Genomic DNA, 25,942 nt, shown 5'->3' with positions numbered 1-25,942 from the left:
TGTAATTATACAAACGTGGATTTAAATGTATGCCTGTATTTTCATGAAGTCATTTTTCACGGCGTGAATTGTTTGAACAGCTAGTCATTGTTTTTAGTTGAAGTGCCTAATATGTGACTAACTTCTTCCACTGACTGATTGTGTTTTTTAATGCTGTCAGCTGTTAGGAGACATGAGGAGTAAGGTACAGCATTTTCTTGCTTTCCTGCTTGTGCATGGATGATGTAATGTGGTGCACCCTTAAGCACTCATGCACTAGCACCACTGTCTGACGCAACAGCACCCAATGTGCTGTTGCGTAGCTGAATTAATCCTCTTATATGGGCAGCAGTGTAATATAATGGGTAAGGAACAGGTCCTGTAACCTAAAGGTCACAGGTTCGATTTCCGGATAGGACACTACTGTTGTACCCTTGGGCAAGGTACTTCACCTGCATTGCTTCAGTACATATCCAGCTGTATAAAAGGATGCAATGTAAATGCTATGTAGGAGTTTTGTAAGTCGCTCTGGATAAAAGCATTTTCTAAATTGTTGTAATGTAATGTATATTGTAAAGTGGCATTCATTTTCTTAAAGGCCCTCTCTATTCAGTCTCTCTCTGTAAATAAATGTTCCCATTTGAAATACTTCATAACAGGCTATCCTGTAAATAACCTAAAATGACGAGTCTTTGTCACTCCAGGCCCTTTTCTGTGACTCTTCCCCTTTTCCCCACCCCTAAAGGTTATTGGTCATGACTCCTCCCCCTTTGTTTGGTGCCAGTGGTTTATTGGTTGTGACCCCTCTCCGTCTATAGAAAAAGCCGGCCAGGAGGCGGTACGAGACGTACGGGATGTACTCGGACGACGACGCCAACAGCGACGCATCGAGCGCCTGCTCGGAGCGTTCATACAGCTCGCGCAACGGCAGCATCCCCACCTACATGCGGCAGACGGAGGACGTGGCCGAGGTGCTCAACCGCTGCGCCAGCTCCAACTGGTCCGAGAGGAAGGAGGGCCTGATTGGGCTGCAGAGCCTGCTGAAGAATCAGAGGACCCTCAGGTATCTGCGTGGCCTTCCTTCGAGTAACTAGGCATTGAGTAATGACGTGCGTATTGCCAATTGGTCCAGTAGAATTTAACTGCCAGCACACCCTTGTGTGTTAATTTGTAGTTTTACGAAGTTTTACATAAAGAGAAGTGGTCTTTTAATGACCAAAACCTATGCGCTAGTAGTATTTTGCAGAGACACAAATGTTTTTTTGTAGATATTAATGTTTTAATGTCTAATTTATACATCCAGGTTTTTCTCTGTTATGTGTTGGCAAGTAGCCAGGTACTTTGGTACAGAACACGTATTTAGTACTTCCATCAGCTGAAGTTGAATAGATTTAAAGCAAGACAGAGCAAGTGGATATGCAAATAATATAGTAGAAAGGAAGGCACAATGCAGATTTTAAAGATCAAACCACAAATGTAACTACTTAAAAAAATTAATGATTCTTATAGTTGCTGGTTGACTCATTCAGTTAAGGCACCACACTTTGGTACAAGGATGAGCCCCATGGTCTCAGATCGAATCCAGACCGTGTCAGTGCTGACTGTGCAATTGCATGAGAGTGCTCAGTCAGTTAGAGGTCAATTAATCAATCAATCATATTTATTGGCAAATTTGGTCTGCTGCAAATACACCCTTGATTCACACTCACAATAAATAAAACAATACAACAAATAAAACTATTAGAACAAAACAATAGGATAGGACCCAGTTTACCTAAAAGACTTAACAAGTATCACAGGCACAATAATAAAATCCTAGTTAGTGGCATTGAACTTAGCAGTAGCCATGGAGACAAAGGAGCCTTTTTTCCACCTCTGTCTTTATGGCACACACCCTGAATCGACAGGCAGAGGGCAGGAGCACGAACTCATCCCATAGTTGGTAGTCAGGAGAGTCAATAACGGAATTAGCCTTCCCGAGGATCTGATAGTGATACAGGTCTAAGAGCTGGGCCTGGCTCAGCCCTCTAACCTTGCTTGCCACTTTGACGAGGCAACCAAGCTGTTTCTGTTGGGCAAATTTAAGTGGCCAAACCGAGCAACCGTGTAAAAAGTTAAAACCGTTTCAATAAAAGTGCAATTTTAAAAGGTGTCATCATAAAAAACTAAAATACTTAATTAACAGAAAAAAATACTTTTTTTTTTAAGCATACAAAATTTGCTCAAAACAAAATCCATTATCTAAGACAGTGCCTAGATATTTATAATTTTCCACCAGCCCAATAGAGGAGTCTGTGATGACCGTCTCTGAGGGTCTGCATTTCATTGCTCTCTGGCGACCCCTGCTGATCGAACATGTGCCTGTGGACTGCACAGAGCCACATATGAGATGTCTCCCTCCGATTCCGCTCTGTGCAAACTTGGCTATGGGCTGAAAAGAAGCAGGCTGTAGAGACCTGGATTCTATGGAGGAGAATCACGGATGTCTTTACTCCCAAATTAGCGCAGGAATGCACATGAGCACGGCTACAAATAGCCAATTAGATATTCTCAATTAGGGTGGGAATTGGACATTCTCAGCTCCACGTTGTATACAAAATTTATTTATTTATTTAGTTATTTTATTTTGTTGATGACATACAATGGGACATTTTGCGTTTCTACTGCAGTGAATTCCAAGCATTTTCTGACGAGAACTGAAAAGCAGACTTGGAGCAAACTTTAGGAATAACCAGGTTGAGTGTCACTAGAGAGATTGCACGGGGAAAGCCCTGGAGAGACCTTTTGAAATTAGAATGATGAGTCGAGTGTGATCGTGTACGTGAGATTGTACTGGAACGGGACAGCTTAAAGTTGGACATGTAAGGGGTGGTTTTGCCTGTGAGGGTTTTGTACTCCAGGTAATGGTAGAAGCTGGTGTATTTATCCTTGAGATTTTTGTGTTGATTATTATGTAGAGTGAGTCTGATTGCTCCTTCTCCCACAGTCGCGTGGAGTTGAAGAGGCTCTGTGAGATCTTCACCAGGATGTTTGCAGACCCGCACAGCAAGGTACAACCCTGCCCAGGCCTGTTCAATCACTCACCCCAAGGCTTGCCAGTCATGTGCTGTGAGACTCACAAATCACCCAACAGGAAACTGTTCAATAACCCCACCCAAAGACTTTCCATTAACCCTACTGCAAGACTGTCCACTAACTCCACCCCAAGACTATCCAATAACCCTATCTCAGGACTGTCCAACAACCGCACCAAAACTGTGCACTAACCCCACCCCAAGACTGTCCAATAACCCTACCTCAGGATCATCCAACATCCCCACCAAAGACTGTCCAATAACCCAACCCCAAGACCGTCTGATAATCCCAACCAAAACTGTCCAATATCCCCACCCCAAGACCATCCAATTACCGTAACCAAGACTTTCTGATAACCCCACCCAAGATGTTCTGGTAGGCCCAGCCCAAAACCTGTGCTGGCTGCTGGCATAAACACTCTATGCAGTCTTTTAGGGCCACAAGCATCCCTGAGCCACACAATTCTAGTTTTAAAATTAGCTTTGGAACACATTTTAATTGTACAGTAATTTACGTGTCTGTAGCTATTGGTTCCCTGATTCATGATCTCTTCTGGAACCCCGCCCCCTGGTCTGAGATTGCTTCTGCCACCACTTGCGCCCGTCCGATTCGTGCACTCGGTTCCGACAACATTCGTGTTTAGGGCCACCAAAATCCAAGATCCAAAGACTGTCCAATCGCCCCCCAGAGACCGTCCAGTCATTGGCTCTGAGTCTGCCCAGTCACCCATCCCAAGATTGTCCAATCACCTGTCCCATGACTGTCCAATCACCTGCATCGCATCTAGTCACGCATTTGTACATATACCGGATTCTGCCGAAGTAGACTGCGCTGATTTAGGCAGCACCAACACCCCACATTAACGGTTATGTATTGTAACACCTGCAGTCAACAGGTCACACCTTAACACCCCGAGGAATGGGGCAAACCCTAATAGCATGCCAGATTGGAATGTACAGGAATGCCACCATTCGGTGACAGGTCCATTAAACGTACACACCTGCATCACGCGCTGTTCTGCCAGAAAGCATGAATAACGTATATAAACTACTAACAAATGATGCGTTCCTGCTGACCAATCACCGGCCCACAAGCTGCATGGCACCCCATAGTGTAGATGTGTGAGTGGCTGGTGAAGGCAGCAAATGAGCAGTGAAAATTAAAGAAATTTGAATTCCAGCTAGAAGTTGTGAAGGGGCATCTCACAGGCCGGGGGTTTGGCTCGGCAGAATCCGGTATAAGCTCAGCCACGTTTAAGGTACAATTCATTTTACTGTTGTCTCTTTCTACTGTCTGTCATTCTCTTTCAGATGCGCCATTTCAATGCAGTAGCCGAACACTCACGTTTCTCTTAATTACTGTTTTTTTACACTCAGGTTAAATGTGCTTCTCTTAATGATGCAATCATTTCACTGAGACTGTATCACGGTGTTTATCTTGTATTTGTGACACCTTGAATTTCTTGCACATACGTGTTTCTCCTTGAATGATATTGGCACAGTGTTTTAAACTGAGACTGGAACAAAGCTTAAGGTGTGCATGACAGTGAAGGACCAATAGTCTACAAGCCGTAACCATAGCTATTCTTAAGGGAAATGCAGGAAAGAATATCACATGTAACAGTCCTATGTCCCAACAGATTGTTAATTGATGGGATGCTTTTGTCTGGATTAGGCTAATGCATATGCCATGTGTCTTTCTGAGGGAACGTTTCATGGAGAAGGCCTTTTTGTTTTTTCTACAATAATTTTATTTGCACACAATTAAATATAACTGACACCCTTTGGTTAGTGTCAGATAAACACTGTGTTCAGTTTGAAAGGGAAAAATGAAGCATTGCCTTAGAAATGCTGATCCAGGTTCAGGTTTCCCCTTTGAGATTAAGCAGTTGTAAAGGGCAGTACTGATCCTAGAATCTGCACCTACAATTTACTTCCACTAAAACTATAAAGTTAGTTTAGCGGCAAGCTACATATAAAATATAGTGTGCTAGCCAAGGCCATCCTCGAAAAAATGGAAAGAGTACTGAAATTAGTGGCAAAGAGTACCTGTGGATCCATGCTTATTCAACCCCAACACAAAGGTAGAGGCTGACATGAAACACCAAAAAGCCAGTCCATCAACAAGCAAACTGCCTCTGCTGAACTCACTGAGGTTATCATTGTGTTGAGCATCAGTAGTCGTATCTTTCTGCCAACTGACCGTTGAAACCAGTTTATTGTGCTCACTGCAACAAAGTAAGTCTGAATTTATATAATATTAGATGGGCCCATACAATTTATCCTCACTTGCTGCCTTTCTGAAGCTGCGATGTTTCTCCCCTACTCATTTAGTGGCAGCATGTAGAGGAGTATGTTTTAATTTTTTCAGTTCATGAAATTGCAGGCGAAAGTGTTTATGTCATCAGCGCACCACCTGTGCCCTCCTCTTGATTGTTCACCATCTGGCCATCCTAACTGCAGGGTACGGGCTGCGTTTCAGGCCACACCATGATGAACGGGCGCCCGTGCCTGGAACAAGATGCATACGCTGATGTCCGGGTTGAATAAACAGAAAAGACAAGTTCACCCGATATCTGGACATTCTTTCAGGGCAGTCACCCGGTGATACGCTTGTGAAGATAGGTGTCCTGTCACATTGCAGTCTCTTTGGAAATAGCTAAGAATTTCTGATCTGTCCTGCTTCCTGATTTCAATTGGTCTGACCTGCCGCCACATCCACACCTGACTTAACGGCATTGGAATAAGTAAAACATGAGGCACCGAACAAACTAAACATATGTGGTGGCTGGTATATTCTAAAACAAGAGAACATGTACGGTATATGACATAATTGAAAGCTGGAAATGTAAGAGTCAGATGAATGCATTTTGCACTGTGGGCTTTGTTCCATTGTATGTTTAAAGCAAACGTGTCCTTATCACTTGTCACTTCTTTCTTTGACGAGGCTGAAAGAACTCCCACAAACCTTTATATCTTTTGCACTGATTTTGTTTCACAGTTTGTGTCATTGTGTCTCACTGCCAGAAATTAATGCAGGGCATCACACATTTGAAGAAAACTGGACGATTATTTTATTCATTTATTTTTGTTTATAGGTTTGTACAGCCATAAACTAATTAGTGTATTTATCTCTTTTTTTGCATGCTCTCCCCCTGTTGTGGAACTCTATGTAGAGAGTAAGTTTGTTAAATATTTGTCATCCCCTTGCATGGTTGTGCAATTAACTGTTTGTTCATCTGGTTGCATCTGGAAAGCCTTGTGTGGCTAATGAAATGCTGTGTGCTTCAAAATGAATTAGAACTGCTTACTAATACACTGACATTTCATTGCTCAGAGCAGCCACATGTAGTCAATGATGTTTGGTGCAATAAGTCAGCGTCACAAGACAAGTGTGACGCGGTTAACCCTCGCTGTGGTATGTATCTGTATAACTACTACCTCTTATCTTTAAATATAGTATGCATTCAAAAAAAATAATTTTGGGCTCTCTATAAAAGACAAGGTCCCAATTTTACCAGAATACTTTTTATGTTACTTATGTTACCTTTTGATAAATATGTTAAATATTTGAGAATTCTGATAAATTAACCATTCTCCACTTATGATATCTAACAGACACGTCTATACTTATTGTACTACACCAACTTTTGCTGTGTAAGATAATATCATACATTGTCTTTTAATTTCTACCAAAATTTAACTGCACCCTAACAGTATCTAGTGTCCACATTTTAAGAAGGTTTTTATGGAGAAAAGGAGTGAAGAGGCAACACACTTAATAAAATTAACATTTATTTCACTTTACAAAAGGTTTTTTTCCATTTAATTAGCTAGCTATGATAACCACTAAGCACTGCTATATCATAATTCTCTCACTAATTTATCTCTACCATTTGCTGAAATCAAATGAGGTTTGGAGCCATGGAAACCTGTTATTCTGACGGGTTTTTTATGGAATTGTTTTGTTGAAAGAAAATTCTCAGCACAGTATATTTTAGCAGCCTTCAGTTGCTGAAAATGGACTAAATGACTAAATGCAAGCAAGTACAATACATTTCAGAATTATTATGGAGATAAATACCTGGCAACTTACAGTAGTCCATGTGTCCACAGTAATAATGTGTATTATTTGGCTAGCTATCAATTTATGTAGCTACCAAGGTGAAAATAAATAAAAATTTCCAACACACTTCATCAATGTCAATCTTAAGAACTTGCAAACTGGCTACTACAGTTGGAAATTGACTGATGTTATCTGAGTAATACAGTTCATTAACTAGATAAGCACACATGCACAGCTAAAGGTGGCTTCTGCTTGGTTATTTAAAGCTGACCATGACTGTGAATCTCTTTTGTTGGAGATCCTTTGAAATCCAGTACCTGACTAGCTAACTGTACAGTCCCTACATCAGGTTTGAGGTGTTTTTTTAGCCACAATGTGATATTGGTAATGGATTATTTGTGAACTAGGACCGTATTTGAAGATAAAATGTTTCTTTCAGTTCCAATCTTAACATAATTTCAAGAAGCAAGAGTTGAGAGAGTGGTGGTTTTTTCTGTTTCTGCCACCTCTTCCCCTGACTTCCAGACCACGCATTTATTTTAGCTGTGCTTATGTACAGGCTGATTTCGCATTCACTGTCACAGTCACAAGTAACACACAGTCGTACAAGGCATTAAATATGTTTCTCTGCATTTACTAGTTGTGTTCTTTGCAATATAACTAATATATTGACAAAATATGAAAATCTCTAACCAATATGCATTTAATGTAGTCAGTTGTTTAAATATTTATGACTAGCTTTTTATTTTTTCCTTAAATATAAGCCATTTCCATACATATATTTTCATATTTATGGGACCAGTCACTAATGTTAATTTATTGAAGTACAGCTTTTTTGTGGTGCTTTGGCACACAAATTACACACCAAACATCATGAAGGTATTTTTGTATTGACGTCGGAATGGACTTTCCTGCATGTACCGCTGATTTAATGGCAGGCTTTTTCTGCAGGTGACTAATGCTGATATCCGGGCTGTGGGATGGGAGGGAGAGAAGGGTCTTGTGGTTTCTCCAATTATTTGCTTTGCTGCACCGCATCGCCTTATCTCTGTATGGCTGTCTCTCTGTCAGCATGCGTGGGCGTCCAGGCGTGTGCGTCTCGGTCACTGTGTGTACCTGCTGCCCCTCCCACAGGTGTTCAGCATGTTCCTGGAGACGCTGGTGGACTTCATCCAGGTACACAAGGATGACCTGCAGGACTGGCTGTTCGTTCTGCTCACTCAGCTGCTGAAGAAGATGGGCGCTGACCTGCTGGGCTCTGTACAGGCCAAGGTCCAGAAGGCCCTGGATGTTACCAGGTTAGCTCTATAGTGGTCATGATACTTCACTGTACCGTGGACAGGACAAGTAGCATTACACCACCAGGTTAGCACTACTATGTCAGCAGGTCAGTACTGTACTAGTAGCATTATGTCATCAGGTTTGTACCTCAAGAGTAGTGCTGTGTCATCAGGTTAGCACTACACAAATATGCCTTGAATTAGGTAAGGCTTAGTGTCAAGGCTACTCCTTGAATTAGGTCAGGCTTAGTGTCAAGGCTACTCTTTGAATTAGGTAAGGCTTAGTGTCAAGGCCCCTTCTGGATCGTGGTAGGAGGGCTCACAAGTCCCTGGCTGGTGGCCACTCAGTTGGAGTTTACTGCAGTGGACGAGAGGGTTGCCTCGATGTGACTGCATGTGGCAGAGAGGAAAACTTTGATTGTTATTTCCGCTTATGCGCCTAATAGCAGTTCAGAGTATTTGGCCTTCTTGGAGAAGGTGGGAGGGGTGCTGGAAAAAGCCCCACCTACTGACTCCATTGTCCTACTGGGAGACTTTAATGGTCACGTTAACAATGACTGGGAAAATTGAAGGGGCGCGGTTGGGAGGAACGGCGCCTCTGATCTGAACCCGAGTGGTGTTATGTTATTGGACTTTTGTGCTAGTCATAACGAACACCATGTTCGAACACAAGGACGTTCATAAGTGTACATGGTACCAGAACACCTTGGGCCAAAAGTCGATCATTCAACTTTGTAGTTGTTTCATCAGACCTGCGGTCATTTGTTTTGGATACTCCGGTGAAGAGAGGAGCAGAGCTGTCAACTGATCACCATCTGGTGGTGAGTTGAATCAGATGGCAGGGGATGCTGCCAGACAGACCAGGTAGACCTAAATATGTAGTGAGGGTCTGCTGGGAATGCCTGACAGAAGAGTCCATCCGGAATGATTTCAACTCTCATCTCCGAGAGAGGTTTTCCCATATCCTGGAGAAGGTTGTGTACATGGAGTCTGAATGGACCCTGTTAAAAACCTCTATTGTGGAAGCGGGTGCTAGAGGTTGTGGTTAAGGACCCGTTGATGGACTCCAGCAGTGAGGGAGGCTGTCAAGCTGAAGAAAGAGGCATTCCAGGCCTGGTTGGCACTGGGAACCTCTGATTCAGCAGACAGATACCAGCAGACGAAAAGACCACAGCTGCGGCAGTGGCAGAAGCAAAAGCCGGGGCATAGGAGGAGTTTGGAGAGACCTTAGAGAAGAACTTTCCGTTGGCCCCAAAGTGGTTCTGGAAAACCATTCGGCACCTCAGGAGGGGAAAGCAGGACACCTTTCAGGCTGTTTTTAGCAGGAATGGTAAAACTCTGACCTCAACTGGAGATATTGTTGAAAGGTGGAAGGAACACTTTGAGGACCTCTTGAATCCAACAGACACGCTCTCCTTTTTGGAGGCGGCGCTGAAGCAAACCAAGGGATCAGAGTCCATCTCTGTGGCAGAAGTCACTGGGGTGGTTGGAGACCTCCTCAGTGGCAGAGCATCAGGGGTAGATGAGATTCGTCCAGAAATGTTGAAAGCTCTGGATGTTGGTGGTGTGTCTTGGTTGACACGAATCCTCAATGTTGCGTGGAAGTCAGGAACAGTACCTCTGAAGTGGCAGTGGTGGTCCCCATTTTTAAGAAGGGGGATCAGAGGGTGTGTTCCGGTTATCGGTGGAATCACACTCCTCAGTCTTCGTGGGAAAATCTGTGCCGAGGTGCTGGAAAGGAGGCTTTGATCGATAATTGAACCCCAGATTCAGAAGGAACTATGTGGGTTTCATCCAGGCCGTGGAACAACAGACCAGCTTTTTACCCTCTCTCAGATATTTGAAGGGGCATGGGAGTTTGCTTATTCAGTCTACAGGTGTTTTGTGGATTTGGAGAAGGCATATGACCATGTGCCCCAGGGTATCTTGTGGGAGGTGCTGCGGGAGTATAGGGTGCCGGGGTCACTGTTGTGTGCCATTTGGTCCCTGTATACTTGAAGCGAAGGGTGTGTTCGCATTCTCTGCATTAAGTCAAGCTTATTCAAAGTGGTTATTGGACTCTGCCAAGGGTGCACTTTGTCTCCCCTCCTGTTCATTGTATTCATGGACAGGATTTCAAGGCACAGCCGAGGTATGGAGTGTGTCCAGTTTGGGGACACAGGAGTGGTATCTCTGCTGTTTGCAGATGACGTCGTTCTCTTGGCCTCATCATACTGTGACCTTCGATGCGCACAGGAGCGGTTTGCTGCTGAGTGTGATGCGGTCGGGATGAGGATCAGCACCTTAAAATCTGTAGCCATGATCCTCTCCCGGAAAAAAATGGTTTGCCCTCTTCAAGTAAAGGAGGAGAAACTGCCCCAGGTGGAGGAGTTCATGTATCTTGGGGTCTCAGTCACGAGTGAGGGAAAAAGGGATTCAGAGATTACCGGCCATCTAGGTGCAGTGGCCGCAGGAATGTATCAGACGGTGGTGGTGAAGAAGGAACTGAGCTGAAAGGCAAAGCTCTCAATTTTTCAGTTGATCTTCATCCCTACTCTCACCTATGGGTAGTTACTGAAAGAGTGAGATTGTGAATACAAGTGGCCGAAATGGGGTTTCTCCCTAGGGTGGCAGGGCTTGCTCTCCTTGATAGGGTGAGGAGCTCAGTTATCTGGGAGGGCCTCAAAGTAGAACCGCTGCTCCTCCTCATTGAAAGGAGTCAGTTGAGGTGGTTTGGGCATCTGACAAGAATGCCTCCTGGTCGACTTCCTCTGGAGTGGTTCCGGGCTCAGCCACCGGGGAAGAGACCCAGGGGTAGACCTATGACACGCTGGTGGGATTATATCCAAAAGCCTAGGATGGCTTGGGGATCCACCGGGATGAGTTGGCGGAAGTTGCTGGGGAGAGGGATTTCTGGGCTACTCTGCTTACCCCTTTTTCACTATGACCCTGACTTGGACTAAGCGATTAGAGAATAGATGGATGGAGGATAGATGGATTAGTGTCAAGGCACTACACAAATAGTGCCTTGACACGAAGTAAAGACTATACAAATCTTGCTTTGTCGCAAAGTTAGCGCCATACAAGTTGCAATGTGTGACCAGGTTAGCACTATATGACTAGAGTAGTGCTATGTCCAAAGTAATATTGTCCATAGGATAACACTGTACTGGTAGAAATGTCTGCAAGTTACCACTCTACCAGTCGTGCTAACTTTCAGACATGATTCTACACGTATAACATTACATTACATTACAGGCATTTAGCAGATGCTCTTATCCAGAGCGACTCACACAACTTTTACATAGCATTTCTTTTTGTTTTTACATTGTATCCATTTATACAGCTGGATATATACTGAAGCCATTCAGGTTAAGTACCTTGCTCAAGGGTACAACGGCAGTGTCCTACCCAATAATCGAACCTATGACCTTTCGGTCACAAGCCCAGTTCCTTACCCACTGTGCTACACTGCCACGTATTGTGTTAACATACTCACATACTGTAGTTCTCCTGAAAATTTTCCCAGAATGCGGTAGTTCTTCCTGGAATGATTTAGTTCCACTATGCTGTTGTGTGGTTTTTACTGAAATGGAACTTCAATGACAGTGTTAACCGTCCTGTGTCCCTGTAGGCCTAGCTCTGTACCATTCAGTCTACTGTACCATTCTCTGTCTGACCATTCTCTTTCCTCCCCCACAGAGAGTCCTTCCCCAACGACCTGCAGTTCACCATCCTCATGAGATTCACTGTGGACCAGACACAGACACCCAACCTCAAGGTGCGTACATTCAAAGACGAGGCCCTCTGTCTGCGCCCTCATCCTGCTTTGTGAGGCAATGGTGTCCGTTTTGGACGGGGTTTAAGTGAAGGATGCATCGATAGGTGTCTGTGTGGAGTTTAAGTGAAAGATGCGCAAACAGATGCCTGTAAAGTAGAGTTTCAGTAATGCACAGTCAGGAGTCGGGGGCAGAATCCAGAGTGAAAGATGCAAGCTGCAAGATGCAATCTGTTTGAGGTAAGGTCAGTATTAAAGATGCACAGGGTTTGATTGCAGTCACCGTGGAGGGACTGATCCAAGTGATCCAAGGATGGTCAAAGTTCAGTTTTAGTTGAAGAGGAAATCTCACCTCAAGATTTAGAATGGTCAGGACCCATATGTGAAAATAGACTGTTTAACTCTGCAGAATTGTCTTAAGCCTTAAAATCCATCCTTACTTAACTTTTCTTATCTCTAATAGTAAGACACATTAAAGAATTTGCCAAAGCTATGTATGTGTGACTTACGTTGTCAATAGGAGTGCTGTGTTACAGTCACACATATTGTCGTTCATGACAAATGTGGATGCAAAACTATGCCTACCTAGTTGACATGGTGAGAATACGGTTTATTTCAGTTATTGGCACATTTGCACATGTGTAACATCTATACACTAACCAGAATCTCAGTTTCAGACTGATTCCTTGCCCAACTCAATGTGAACATTTTATCAGATATTCTGTCTGAAATCATTTCTGAGCTTGTTGTGGTCTTTTTTTTCTCTGACAGTTCCCAGGCATTCATTGAGCATCTGGAGATCTTATGATGAGGAACTTTTGAATGATTTGAAGTGACTGTAGTATGAGGGCTTGTTGGTCAAAGTGTATGTGACTGATTCTTACTCTTAGTACAAGGTTATGCTTAAATTGCATAAATTGTCCACATTTACTTGCTGTTTTCAAGCTTAAGCAAAGTCTGTGTGAAGGAACTTTCTTTGTGTCTGAGAGCCAGTAAATCACTGGTAAACTATCTTGGTAAACTCATTAGTCACGAGTACCACGTTTGACAATGAAGTGTGACTCTGTGACTGTCCGACAGCATTAACAAGAGAACATGTGACTTTGCAGTTCTGCAAGAAGAGATTTGAGGGGGGGGGGGGGGGCGGCGGGGGTGGAAGTTTGGGGATGGTGGGGCTGGAACCTTGAAAGGAGACTTGTGGTAATGGGTCAAGAGGTTTGATACTGGATACCTCATTATCTTAATTAAATGGAATTTACATGAATCCATGTCAAATACTTATCTATTACAGTAAGTTGGCTGCGTGTGTGTGTCCTTTTGCTCTGGGTCGTAAGATGTAATATAGGATGCTTATTATGGGAGTCTTACTCTGGCTTCATTCTTAGAGACGTATTTTTGGAAAATGTGCAGTCCGCATTTCCTGTGGGACATTGCACATATACTGATTAGGTATTGTCATGTGACATACTTATGTAGATTAATCGGTTGGTTGTTTGGCTGCTTGAGTTGAAGACATTTCTGTCCATGATGGTCATGCAATATTTTTATAATGTTCACATTCTGAGAATGTACAGTTTTCACTCTTTCATCAGTGTCCTTATATTTAGTCCATAAAAATGATATTTATCTTAGATATTTAGCCTTGTTGGCACTAAAATCATGGAAGCATTTATGGCATTTAACTGCATTGCTGAGCCAACAAACTATTTGTTAGTAACCACCTGCAAGTGAAAACCATCTATGAGGAGCAATATTTATACTTTTGGTACCGAACAGATTCTATCACTGTGATTTCTAAGCATTTGTTTTGATATATTTGTTATTGTCTTATGAAAATCGCTGGTGTTGAAGGAATGATGAAATAATTGTTTTTCAACAAGGGAACAAATACAGCTGTAAACAGCTTTTACTTATCTACTGTTCTTAGCAACCAAAACTTAATTCCTTTCCTAAATCTGAGCTTTCTAATCCTGCCCTCGGCATTACAAAACAAATGCAAGGTGCACAGGTGGAGGAATTTTGCAAAATCCATACCCACGTTCACAGTGGAAGGAAAACATTGTTTTTCTCGTCCTGCAGTTGGTGTGTTTTTGCCGGCCATACTAATGAGCAGAGTGCTGTGGCCCCTCCTCCTGTGAGGAAGCCCCTCCTCCCCCAAACAACAGAATCTCTGTCATGCTTTACTCTCTCCGGCTCTTCCGCGCGGCTGTGTCTCCTGGCTGGCTCGCCATGGTCTTCCATTCATCCTTCCCCCTCTGTTCTGTCTGCTCTTGTGTCTGCTGGTAATTGATGACCTCTCCTCTCTCTTTCTGAAGCCTGCGCGGAGGTCTTGTTGCAGGCATGGGGCCGGTATAAAATTGCTTCCCCACTGCCACAGAAACCCCAGACGCCATGCTTGCACACTGCAGGAGCAAATCCAAGTGTGGAACCAAGCGGCACAGGTCAGTGGCGCTGCGGGGGAAGCAATTTTATAACGCGCTCATTTAATGGAGGAGACCGTAATTAAAGAACACCCAACATACGAGGAAAAAAAGGCAGTCTGTTTCAGAAGTAAACAAAGGGCGGAGGATTTCTTTGGATGGGGGTGGGATGGGATTTCCTTCTCTGCTTTTTTTCTTGATTGGCTTGCTTTATGTTCTTTTGTCTTCCATTCAGAAATTCTTCTGACCTCTTTCTCCAAACCAAAACTCTGTCTAAACCCATTTTCCTCATACATGTAACTACAGCCTGTGAAAATGGAATGCAGCTTAGTTCTGAAGTTGGCTCTAAGTGACCGTTTCGTTGCTTCTTGGTTGTGTCTTGCTTTTTTTCCAGCATGAAACTATTGCTTGTATTCATTTGATTATAATTTGCATTTTCTGTTTTGTTTTAATGGTACAGTTTTTGTACTTTTGGAGTCACAGCTTGCAGCCTCTTTCATGCTAAGAGTGCAACAAGCCTTAGCTAACCAGCAGCATCATGCAAAAAGGCTGAACCAGGGCTTTATTTGTTAATTAACCTATGTCTCAAATGTTTTCAGCTCTAAATTTTATTTTAATAGAAGTATAGGGGATCATAGATAATCACCATGTGGTAATGCATGTGGAGTCCTGTGTGTGGTTTGGAGTGCTGTTCAACTTGCAGCCCATCGGGGCTTTGCCTTTGAAATGACATTTCAGCATTGGATTTCAACCTTTCTGCTTGATAAATATTGCTTTGCATCATTGCATGTTTGTTCACATTATTATTCCCTCTTTTACCAAATGTAACTCCTTTTATTCAACCCATTGTTGAATAAAATATCAAAGGATGTACTATGTTCTACAGCATGCATCAATTTTTTGAGTTTTTTCCTCCAGGGGAGTAAATTAGGTGTTGCAGACCATTCAAATTTCTAACCGCTTTCCATTCCTATAAAACAGGTGTTTCTCAAACCGCTTGGCAATAAATTCGGTAGTAAAAAACAGACCTTGTAGTTATTGTAACTCATCACTGCATCCATAAATGCATCTATACTGACTGTGACCCTCTTTCTGGCAAAAGTGAAGCCCAGCCAACATTTTTATGATTGTTGTATCGAGTAGTTGTTAACAGATTCCCTACTACCTGTGAACCCTGTGGCATTTGATTCATTTCACCATTAATTCATTCCGGTTTGGAGGTATCTGTAGGTGGTATGTATTGTAATCAGGGCATCAGCATTCCAGCACAGAGCTGTTCTTTAGTAGGAATTGCTTTTCCCTGATGTTTATGTGCAGAGAGATATATTGAGAGAGACAATTACAGTCTCATGGTGTGAAGTGAGGCAATGTCAGGCAGGTACTGTGTGTGGCTCTCAGTCTTGTGATCTAGTTGTTTGGGACCTCTTGCAAACAGAAGGTAGTGGACTTGAGTCCTAGAAGGGGCCCTGCTGTTGTACACTTACCAAGATTTTTACCGTGACCTGCTTTGCATAAAATCTTGTTTTATGAACTGATATATAGATATGTTTTCTGTAAGTCTCCCTGATAGTGTAGTAATATAATGTAATAAATATGTTGTAATTACTTGTTTGCGTGTCGTTGCAGGTGAAGATGGCCATCGTACGGCAACATAACACAATAAGTAGATAGTAATAATATGTTTGCATGTTGTTCCAGGTGAAGGTGGCCATACTCAAGTACATAGAGACTCTGGCCATGCAGATGGACGCTCCGGACTTTGTCAACTCTAGCGAGACCCGCTTGGCCGTCTCGCGCATTATCACCTGGACCACCGAGCCCAAAAGCGCCGAAGTCCGGAAGGTACACCTCCTCTTGCCTCCTCTCCGATTTGCTTTTATTCAAACTATTGTCTTGCTGTCTATCCCGTATGTTCTATATGGAAAAAAAATGCTGCTATTTTATTGTTGTCATGTACACTAGTGACATAACCAGGAACTTTTTTTTTTTTTGGGGTGTGGGGGAGGGGGGGTGTCAGCTGAGCACAGTTAGTCACCGGCAGAAAACACACACACAAAATGTCCCAGCTCCCATCTATCATGTTATAGTTTAGTACAGAATTAGTATAATAATAATCCTGTTTCCTACCTCCCAAATCCAAGCTGAGCTGCCTCGTCTTTTTGTACAGAAATGTCCATTGCCTCTTTGACTGTCATCTCCTGCTCAGCCTTGAAAAACCGCCATCTTTGTGTGGGCTGTATTGACAGAAAATGTTAAAAATGTTGAGAAGTTGGAACAAATTCTTCATTGCAGACATTTCACAACATATGTTATTTTCACAACATGTGATTTTTATATTTTTTATTTTATTTTTATTGTGCAGAACTGGTTGTTAAGTGATGGTCTATGATTGGTGTCCATTGGTGGGAGGTATTGAATGCAGTTAATTGGCTGATACTGATTATTTCTGAAATCCGATTGGTTGCAGGCTGCCCAGGCAGTACTGATTGCCCTCTTTCAACTCAATACCCCGGAGTTCACAATGCTACTGGGGGCGCTACCGAAAACGTTCCAGGATGGAGCCACAAAACTTTTGCAGAATCACCTCCGTCACAGCGGCAACTCGTCACAGGTAGCTTCACTTGGAATGTCTGACATCATGTGTAGATAACATCGTTACTCTTTCAAGGATGTGTCTCAGGTAGTACACCAGAATCACCCCTTATTTGACCTTCCATAAAGAACTGTTAATATTCTTTATTTATGAAGACACAAAACATTACATTAGAGTTTACATTCATTTCTTCTAAAGTAGTTAATTAGGTCAAAAGTAGCATGACTGATAATATAAATGAACTATAAATTTGGCACCAACATTTAAATTGTAATTCCAATGATGTAATTTGATATGTTCATATAATGATTTCTTCTATTAGTGTGAAAACTGGAATTCAGGGCTTAAACCTGGGTGTGTTGCCTTTGTGTTTTCCGAAGTTGTGTCTGATATGCTGTGTTTCTGCATGGCAAGCGGCATAATTCTCTAGCCGGGGTTGATGGTTGATGTGGTCATGTAATGTTGGCGCTGGTTGATGTGATTATTTTCTCTGCTGGTGTGGTTGATGCCGTTGCATTCTGGTTGGCAGTTGATGCGGATGTATAACGGAAGTGGTAGTCAACAGGATAATGTTCTCTCTTGGTGTGGTTGATGCCGTTACATTCTGGTTGGCAGTTGATGCGTTTGTATAATATTAGGGTGATTATTTTCACTCCTGGAGTGATTAATGCAGTTGCATTGAGGTTGACGGTTGATTCAGTTGTATAATGTTGGCCGTTGATGTGATCATTTTCTCTCCTGGTGTGGTTGAGGCTGTTGTGTTGCGGTTGGCGGTTGATGCGGTTATGGTTCTCTTCTAGCAGACTCCCACAGGCAGCCCGCTCACCCGTCACACCCCCCGCTCTCCTGCCAGCTGGTCCAGTCCCCTCACCTCCCCCACCAACACCTCGCAGAACACCCCCTCACCAAGGTAAGACTGTACACACCCATGTCCTCTGCATCTATGCTAACTGCAGAGTAACATGATTGAATAGCACATGTATTGAATACCACATGCTGTAGTGTGTCTGATTGCTCTATGTTTTTGCCACATGCAGTTTATTTGACTGTGCATGGTTCTTGCTCCGTGTCTGTGTGTGGTTCTTGCTCCACGCAGTGTATTTGCCTGTGTGTGGTTTTTGCCCCATGCAGTGTATTTGACAGTGTGTGGTTCTTGCCTCATATATGTTTGACTGTGTGTGGGTCTTGCCTCATGTATGTTTGACTGTGTGTGGTTCTTGCTTCATGCATTGTATTTGACTGTGTGTGGTTCTTGCTCCATGCAGTGTATTTGACTGTGTGTGGTTCTTGCTCCATGCAGTGTATTTGACTGTGTGTGGTTCTTGCTCCATGCAGTGTATTTGACTGTGTGTGGTTCTTGCTCCATGCAGTGTATTTGGCTGTGTGTGGTTCTTGCTCCGTGCAGTGTATTTGGCTGTGTGTGGTTCTTGCTCCGTGCAGTGTATTTGAGTGTGTGTGGTTCTTGCCTCATACAGTGCATTTGACTACGACACGGAGAACATGAATTCTGAGGACATCTATAGCTCACTGCGGGGGATGACAGAGGCCATCCAGAGCTTCAGTGTGCGCAGCCAGGAGGACATGAACGAGCCCGTGTCTCGCGACGCCAAGAAGGACGGGGAGAGTGAAGCGGTATGAATTCTGGAAACTCTAAGAATGGCACTGCCTAAGTTGCTTTCTGAGCTCTGAAATCTGGTGCCTCCAGTTAAATATCTCAGGCTTAGATCACGCTGTGATGGAAAGGTTTCCAGATGTTTCTCAGAGGCAAAAACACCTGGCATCACAGGACTAATCTCTCATGGATGCCCGCTGAGTAGCTAGAGGGCACTTAAGCTGTGGTGACCCCAGGATCCCTGGCCAACTTCTGCCCACCCTACCATAATGGGTGAAGCAGGTCACTTGTGGTCATAGTCACCAAATTATGTAGTTTAAATAAACCACTGGGTCCAAATCAATGGATTCAAGTGGTTGCAAATCAGGGGGTTCATTTAAGTCCACCAGGCTTTATCTTGACATCTTGATTTTTTCCAGGAACATTCCCAAATAAGCTAGGAGTTTGTTTATGTTTCATTGCTGTCTGCTTTTTTTTATAGCAATGTGAAGATGTGATTGTGTGTGCATTTGTTTGTGTGTGTGTGCGTGTGCGTGCATGTGTGTGTGTGTGCATGCACTAATGCCTTCACTGTACATGTGTGTTCACAATAAAGTCTCGTGTGTGTGTGTGTGTGCACCTCCTCTGTGCGCTAGTACCTCCTCTGTGCATGTGTTTGTTGTGTGTTTGTTTGCCTGAGCACAAGGACCCCTCCTCTGTGTGCGTATGTGTGTGCATGTGTGTACACACTAACGGCTCTTGTGTGTGCTTCAGGGTGGAGTAGGTAGCAGTAGTGCTGACACTCTGGATTCTGGACGCACGGTGCTGGACAATAAGACCTCCCTCCTCAACACCATGCCCCTGCTACACTCCAGCCCCCGTGGCTCCCGTGACTACAACCCGCTCAACTACTCGGACTCTTTAAACAAGTCAGCCCTGAAAGAGGCCATCTTTGATGATGACACAGAACAGTTCCCTGAAGGTACAGCGCAAAGTTTTTGCATGACTGTTCTGCTGCATGCGACTCCTCTGTTGTATATAATTCTACACAAGTTGCACATGATGGTGTGGACTTTTTGTGTGCCTATGACTGAAAATGCAGTATGGTTGCATAGCATTCTGTATTGTTTGTAGGCTGTTCTGTCTCTGAGTTTCTAGCAAGTGAGTGACGACCGAGTGAGTTCAGTTTGCTGTAAGTGATGAGTGCTGACTGCTGTGAGTGAATGCTGACTGCTGTGAGTGATGAGTGCTGACTGATGTGGGTGATGAGTGCCGACTGCTGTGAGTGAATGCTGACTGCTGTGAGTGATGAGTGCTGACTGATGTGGGTGATGAGTACAGACTGCTGTGGGTGATGAGTGCTGACTGTTGTGAGTGATGAGCGTTGACTGCTGTGAGTGATGAGTGATGACTGCTGTGGGTGATGAGTGCTGACTGTTGTGGGTGATGAGTGATGACTGCTGTGGGTGATGAGTGCGGACTGCTGTGGGTGATGACTGTTGTGAGTGATGAGTGCTGACTGCTGTGGGTGATGAGTGATGACTGCTGTGGGTGATGAGTACAGACTGCTGTGAGTGATAAGTGTTGACTGCTGTGAGTGATGAGTGCTGACAGCTGTGAGAGATGAGTACAGACTGCTGTGGGTGATGAGTGCTGACTGTTGTGGGTGATGAGTACAGACTGCTGTGAGTGATGAGTGATGACTGCTGTGGGTGATGAGTGCTGACTGCTGTGGGTGATGAGTGATGACTGCTGTGGGTGATGAGTGCGGACTGCTGTGGGTGATGAGTGCTGACTGCTGTGGGTGATGACTTGTGAGTGATGAGTGCTGACTGCTGTGGGTGATGAGTGATGACTGCTGTGGGTGATGAGTACAGACTGATGTGAGTGATAAGTGCTGACTGCTGTGAGTGATGAGTGCTGACTGCTGTGGGTGATGAGTGCTGACTGGTGTGAGCGATAAGTGTTGACTGCTTTGAGTGATGAGTACAGACTGATGTGAGTGATAAATGCTGACTGCTGTGAGTGATGAGTGATGACTGCTGTGGGTGATGAGTGCTGACTGCTGTGAGTGAACTGCAGACCATAAGTGATGAGTTAGAGCAATGTGAGTCATTCATACAGGGCATGTGATAAGCACTGCAATTATCCTCTTGTTTGCTTCTTCACTAACAGGCGGTAACCAGTCAGAGCTGGTGGCAGAACTTTTGAAGGAGCTGTCCAATCATAACGAGCGGGTGGAGGAACGGAAGGCGGCACTGTCAGAGCTGCAGAAATTGATCCGGGAAAACCAGCTGGTGGTGTGGGACGAACACTTCAAAACCATACTGCTACTTCTGCTGGAGACGCTGGGCGATCGTGAAGTAGGAACATGCCACATACGCCACTGCACCACCGATATGCACGTCCGCATCCCTAGCTAGATTATACACAGTCGCATCGACACGCCAGCCCAAAGACACCAAATACACCCCACTGCAGTGAACCAAAGTACCTGCATTTCCACCTGGAAAACTCCCAAGAAGTACATATTCACCCCAGCACATCTCTTACCTCCACTCAGAAACACTTTGCTGTTGTCTCACCATTTCCCTCCACCCAGCAGCTCTACCCCTGCGGTACTATCACACGTGTAATACTTTAAGGACTGGAGTGTCAAACGATCCTGAAGGGCCGGGACAGTCTGCAGATTTTTGTGGTTTCCCTTCTTTCTGCAGCAAATTAAGGCATCAAAAAGAAGGTTCTGCCTATTCTTTAGATAGCCAACAAGTTAAATGAATCAGTGGTGCTGAAACACATTGAAAACCAGTAGACACTGCCAGATTGGATTCTGGATTTGAAGGAACCGCGTGAAAGATGATTTGGCAAGATGAACAAACAGGGCCAAGTTACCTAACTGAATGTAGGAAAGCATGGGCAGTATTACTTTGAAATATGGCTTGTTTAATTGCTGTGAAACATTGGTGAAATTTTTGGTGGTAGTTTTTTTGTAAAAATAGTGGTAATACTGTTTTACATCATTGCTGGTGATGGTGTTGTCAGTGTAAGGCGGTTTACAGAAGTGGGCCCAAAGGAAAACAGACTCTATTTACTGTGCTGACAGTGAGTCAGCAGGTTCTGATAAAAAGACGGCGCTCAGTTGCAAAACGTCCTACTGGATTGGCATTATGTAAAACTTCTCCATAATACAGTGTAATCATGTTTTGCATTGTTGGAAAGCCGATGTCATGGGAAACAAGTTGGTGCCTTTGGTGGTGGGGTGCTGCATAAAGATCTTGATACCTATGTGTCAGTGCCCAACCAGATTAAACCAGTATGGTATTCTTGCACAACCAGGATCGTTAATGGACTGTTTTGTTATCGTTGTGTCTTCATTTGATGACTTGATGTTTTGCTTTGATCTTTGAATATACAAGGTGAAAAGTGCAATGGTTCGAGGAGACTCCTCAATACAACCTCCTATGCATATACCTATAGCCATCTCACTACACACAATTTTGTATCTGTTATCATCATCATTACACATACTGTAAAATAAACTGCATTCACTTTAACCTGCTATTCCTTTTTGAATTTCCGCTGCACACGCAGTTTCAGGGTCCTGACATAAGCATAGAACTCAGGATATCTGCACCTCATAGTCACTCACCTATACATTAGTGCCGTAGCAACGTGCACTACTGTACTTACGCAGGCTACACACACTAGAGGCACGTACACATGTACTACCTACGATAGATAGCGATCCATATGGGAAAACACTACTGTCGGATCACTTGCAGTTCTATGCATAACTGCTAGCACAGAGGAAAGGTTAAACCTTTATTTTTTGGAGTCAAATAACTGAGATTAACATTAAAATTAATCCCGTTCCAGTAGACCCGGGTAAGACATGTACCTTCGCCACTCAAATATTTCTGCTGTTTAATGTATCCAAAGGAGTTCTTACTTTAGTGGTAATGCAATTTTACATCAATGCGGGAAGTGAATTATGAGTGGTAGTGCAGTATTTTTTAGCATTATTGGTAATACCTTTGTTAGAGGTAATGCAGTTTTGCAATGTAACGTTCTCTCTCAGCATGTGATCAGGGCCATGGCTTTGCGAGTGCTGAAGGAGATCCTGAATCGGCAGCCTGCGCGCTTCAAGAACTACGCTGAGCTGACCATAATGAAGGCCCTGGAGGCGCACAAAGACCCGCACAAGGAGGTGAGACCCCTCTCCTGACCTTTGGGGAACGCCCCCGGGCCTCAGCACCTCTGACCCTCCCTCGCCGTCCATGTACACAGGTGGTGCGAGCGGCAGAGGAGGCGGCGGCCATGCTCGCCACGTCCATCAGCCCAGATCAGTGCATCAAAGTGCTGTGTCCCATCATCCAGACGGCCGACTACCCCATCAACCTGGCCGCCATCAAGATGCAGACCAAGGTCATTGACCGCGTTCCCAAGGAAGGCCTGAACCAGCTGATGCCTGAGATTGTTCCCGGACTCATCCAGGTGGGGTTCCTCGCGGGGAGGGCCATGAACGCGGGTGGTGCTGTCATGCCTGTACTGAGCCTGTGTTTGACGCTGACTTGCCCTGTGCCACAGGGGTACGATAACTCAGAGAGCAGCGTGAGGAAGGCGTGCGTCTTCTGCCTGGTGGCCATTTACGCAGTCATAGGGGAGGAGCTGAAGCCTCACCTCAGCCAGCTGTCTGGCAGCAAGGTGAGTATTTAAAACCTCCCAGTCTCCAGATGGCGCTGTTCTAAATATCTTTTGAAGAACTGTCAGAACTTGTGCTTAGCGCAGGTCTAATTCTCTCACTCTGCCCCCTGCAGTTGAAGTTGCTGAATCTGTACATCAAGCGGGCGCAGTCGGGCTCCAGCGGCAGCGATCCCACGGCGGACATCTCGGGCCAGGGCTTGTAAAGCAGGAGCAAGAGGAGACTCCTCCCCTCCCCACCCTGACTCGCCCCCCCCGATCATGCATGCTACCCACTGTACCACTCAACTGGGACTTTGGAGGGGTCCGTAGGGCTAGCCCCCTTTTAACATGGAGATATTGCTAACGGCCTCACTCACCCATCCACCATCAGTGTTACAGATCAATTGTTTGTTTTTTGTTTTGGTAATATGAAACCTAATTTATGTTTTAACTTTATACTACCACAAGAATCAGATTCAGATTCAACACAGCAAAACAATACTGTTTTCACTTAACTATACTGCAACATGTAAACTTAGAATAATTGAAGTAAATACTAAACACCTATTGTCAGTTATATACTGTAAGTTTATCATTGGAATGATGTGTTCACTGACTGTTATTTCAGTGCTACTAGTACGGTAACATGCATCAACCATTTCTGTTGACAGCCATTCACCATGCTAATGGAACAAGTGTGCTACCATGGCAAGTTTTTTGCCACCATGACTGCTTGAGTCATTGAATATGGTGGTTAAGCCTGTAAATATGGATTGCAAAGCTTTTAATTCCAAAGTGGAGTTTATGTTTTTATTCATGATTACAGCATACTGTCGACAACTAATGGGCTTAAAGACTGAATTTATTTTTCTTTCTCCAAAAGATGTTGCTTGTTATGGAAAATGATTCGTTCTTTTGTGTCATTTTGGAATGTTGATGTCCTTGATGGTTTTGTCTTTAATTTGTCCTTTACAAATTTCTGGATTTTACATCAATCAGTGTCATCTTCTGAATCCTGAATACGCAACACTTGAAGTAGTCCAGGGTCTTCCATGTTAGTGTGGGTTAGACCGTGCAGGGCCAGGCTGGTCCTCTGGGCCAAAAAAGTGTGTTCTTTTATTCTGTAAAGTCTTATTTACTCAGCACTCACCAGGTTACCTGCCCTGTGGCCCATTTGCCATGTGCTAGACTGCATTTAATGTATACCCAGCTTTCAGATCTCACAGATTCTTTTGGTTAACAAAGTGATGGAACAACATTGTGTGATATTGGATGCATGCAGCTCAACTACATTTGCCCATGTTGAAGTCATCTTACACTGCAACCAGATACACACACACAAACCAACATGTTCAGCGTGCATCTCTGAATTTATAGATGAAATTATGGACAGAATAATTTTGTTGCTTTGGGCTTTTTTTACCCTTATACATGCAGGGAAATGTTTTTTGAAGGAAAACTGTGGACATGTTGTCTTCAGTGTCCCACTAAAATTGTAGTTTGGCCAAGGTGTGTCAGATTTTTATTTAGTCTGGGCATTTTCTCTGTCTCATGGGAGTAAAAGGATCTCAAAACAGGAGACACTGTTCATTATTTTTGCATGGGCAGAAGTTGGGGCCTGAAGCAGCAGGGCAGTGTCAGTTTCTGTGGATGGTAAGCAGTCTCCATGGCTACCCGGGAATTACGGCCTCCACCCTGAGATGGTGCTTTATATAGGTAATGCGTGTTTGTCACTTGGGCGACTATGAGCAACTGCCCTGGATCTTTGGCCCAACTGCACATTCACCACCAGGCATGGAAGTTACAAATGCTCCTGGTTTTACTCCAGTGTTAATCTGCCCTGCTTCATGTCTTGATAGTGCCGCTAGGAATTTGTACTGATCTGACCACTTGTTTGCTTTAACCAGATTTAAGCGGAAGAGGTTAGTCGCTGTTAGAGCCACAGAGGTACCCCAGGGTCCATGGATTCAATTTTGTGGGGGTGTTGTGTGCACCACTCGCTCCCATATTGCCCCAGCTGTGTCAAATCACTCCTCTGTCATCCCCTTAAGTGGACGTGATCTTCCAGCTTGATCTGATTGGCCGCTGTGTCACATGACCTGGCTGGCTGAGGTCCCCTGCAGCTCCATGTCACTGCAACTCCAGGTTAGATTAGTGAGGCCGATACGTGCAGTCCTTTTTAAAGCTTGTATGTATATGACATGAATTCAAAGGTCAGTGTGGGGAATTTCACCTGTCCCGGAAGTAAAAGGGACAGCATTGATCTTGTTTTCTTTCGTTGCAAGAGTAGATTCATTTTTCTTCATTGGGAAATTTGTAGAAATGTATTTACAGACTTGAATGGCAAAACCCTGTCAGTGTCACCATTTCCCCTGTAATAGTGTCCAATCTCTCCCCTTGTGAGTGTAACATTCAAGTTCTCACTGTTCTGTTACTGTGTATTTATAGAGCTGTGCTTACAGTTGTGCATATACCTGCAATAAAATGTACAGAACATTA

The 25,942-nt window shown here is 44.0% G+C and overlaps 1 protein-coding gene across 46 annotated transcripts in view; it reads left to right on the top strand.

The window, feature by feature from the left end:
- The window catches only part of LOC118209946 (CLIP-associating protein 2-like), a 132,973-nt gene extending 107,031 nt beyond the window's left edge, over window positions 1-25,942 (top strand). For 15 of the 46 annotated variants that reach the window (XM_035385834.1, XM_035385744.1, XM_035385719.1 and 12 more), the window contains 17 exons: window positions 161-184; window positions 798-1,042; window positions 2,966-3,029; window positions 4,235-4,312; window positions 6,230-6,232; window positions 8,254-8,417; window positions 12,081-12,159; window positions 16,275-16,418; window positions 17,044-17,187; window positions 17,970-18,079; window positions 18,645-18,801; window positions 19,535-19,742; window positions 20,936-21,123; window positions 22,839-22,967; window positions 23,048-23,254; window positions 23,348-23,464; window positions 23,578-25,942. In XM_035385834.1, the coding sequence (XP_035241725.1) occupies window positions 161-184; window positions 798-1,042; window positions 2,966-3,029; window positions 4,235-4,312; window positions 6,230-6,232; window positions 8,254-8,417; window positions 12,081-12,159; window positions 16,275-16,418; window positions 17,044-17,187; window positions 17,970-18,079; window positions 18,645-18,801; window positions 19,535-19,742; window positions 20,936-21,123; window positions 22,839-22,967; window positions 23,048-23,254; window positions 23,348-23,464; window positions 23,578-23,667 (2,151 nt within the window). In that variant the 3' untranslated portion in view covers window positions 23,668-25,942. The remainder of the gene's footprint in view (window positions 1-160; window positions 185-797; window positions 1,043-2,965; window positions 3,030-4,234; window positions 4,313-6,229; window positions 6,233-8,253; window positions 8,418-12,080; window positions 12,160-16,274; window positions 16,419-17,043; window positions 17,188-17,969; window positions 18,080-18,644; window positions 18,802-19,534; window positions 19,743-20,935; window positions 21,124-22,838; window positions 22,968-23,047; window positions 23,255-23,347; window positions 23,465-23,577) is intronic. The other 31 variants (XM_035385959.1, XM_035385950.1, XM_035385922.1 and 28 more) reach the window with 11 other exon arrangements.

The sequence above is a fragment of the Anguilla anguilla genome, chromosome 1 (genome assembly GCF_013347855.1).
Source record: "Anguilla anguilla isolate fAngAng1 chromosome 1, fAngAng1.pri, whole genome shotgun sequence".
Taxonomy (NCBI): domain Eukaryota; kingdom Metazoa; phylum Chordata; class Actinopteri; order Anguilliformes; family Anguillidae; genus Anguilla; species Anguilla anguilla.
The sequence above is the reverse complement of the archived record's forward strand: the minus strand, read 5'-3'. Positions and strand labels throughout refer to the sequence as shown.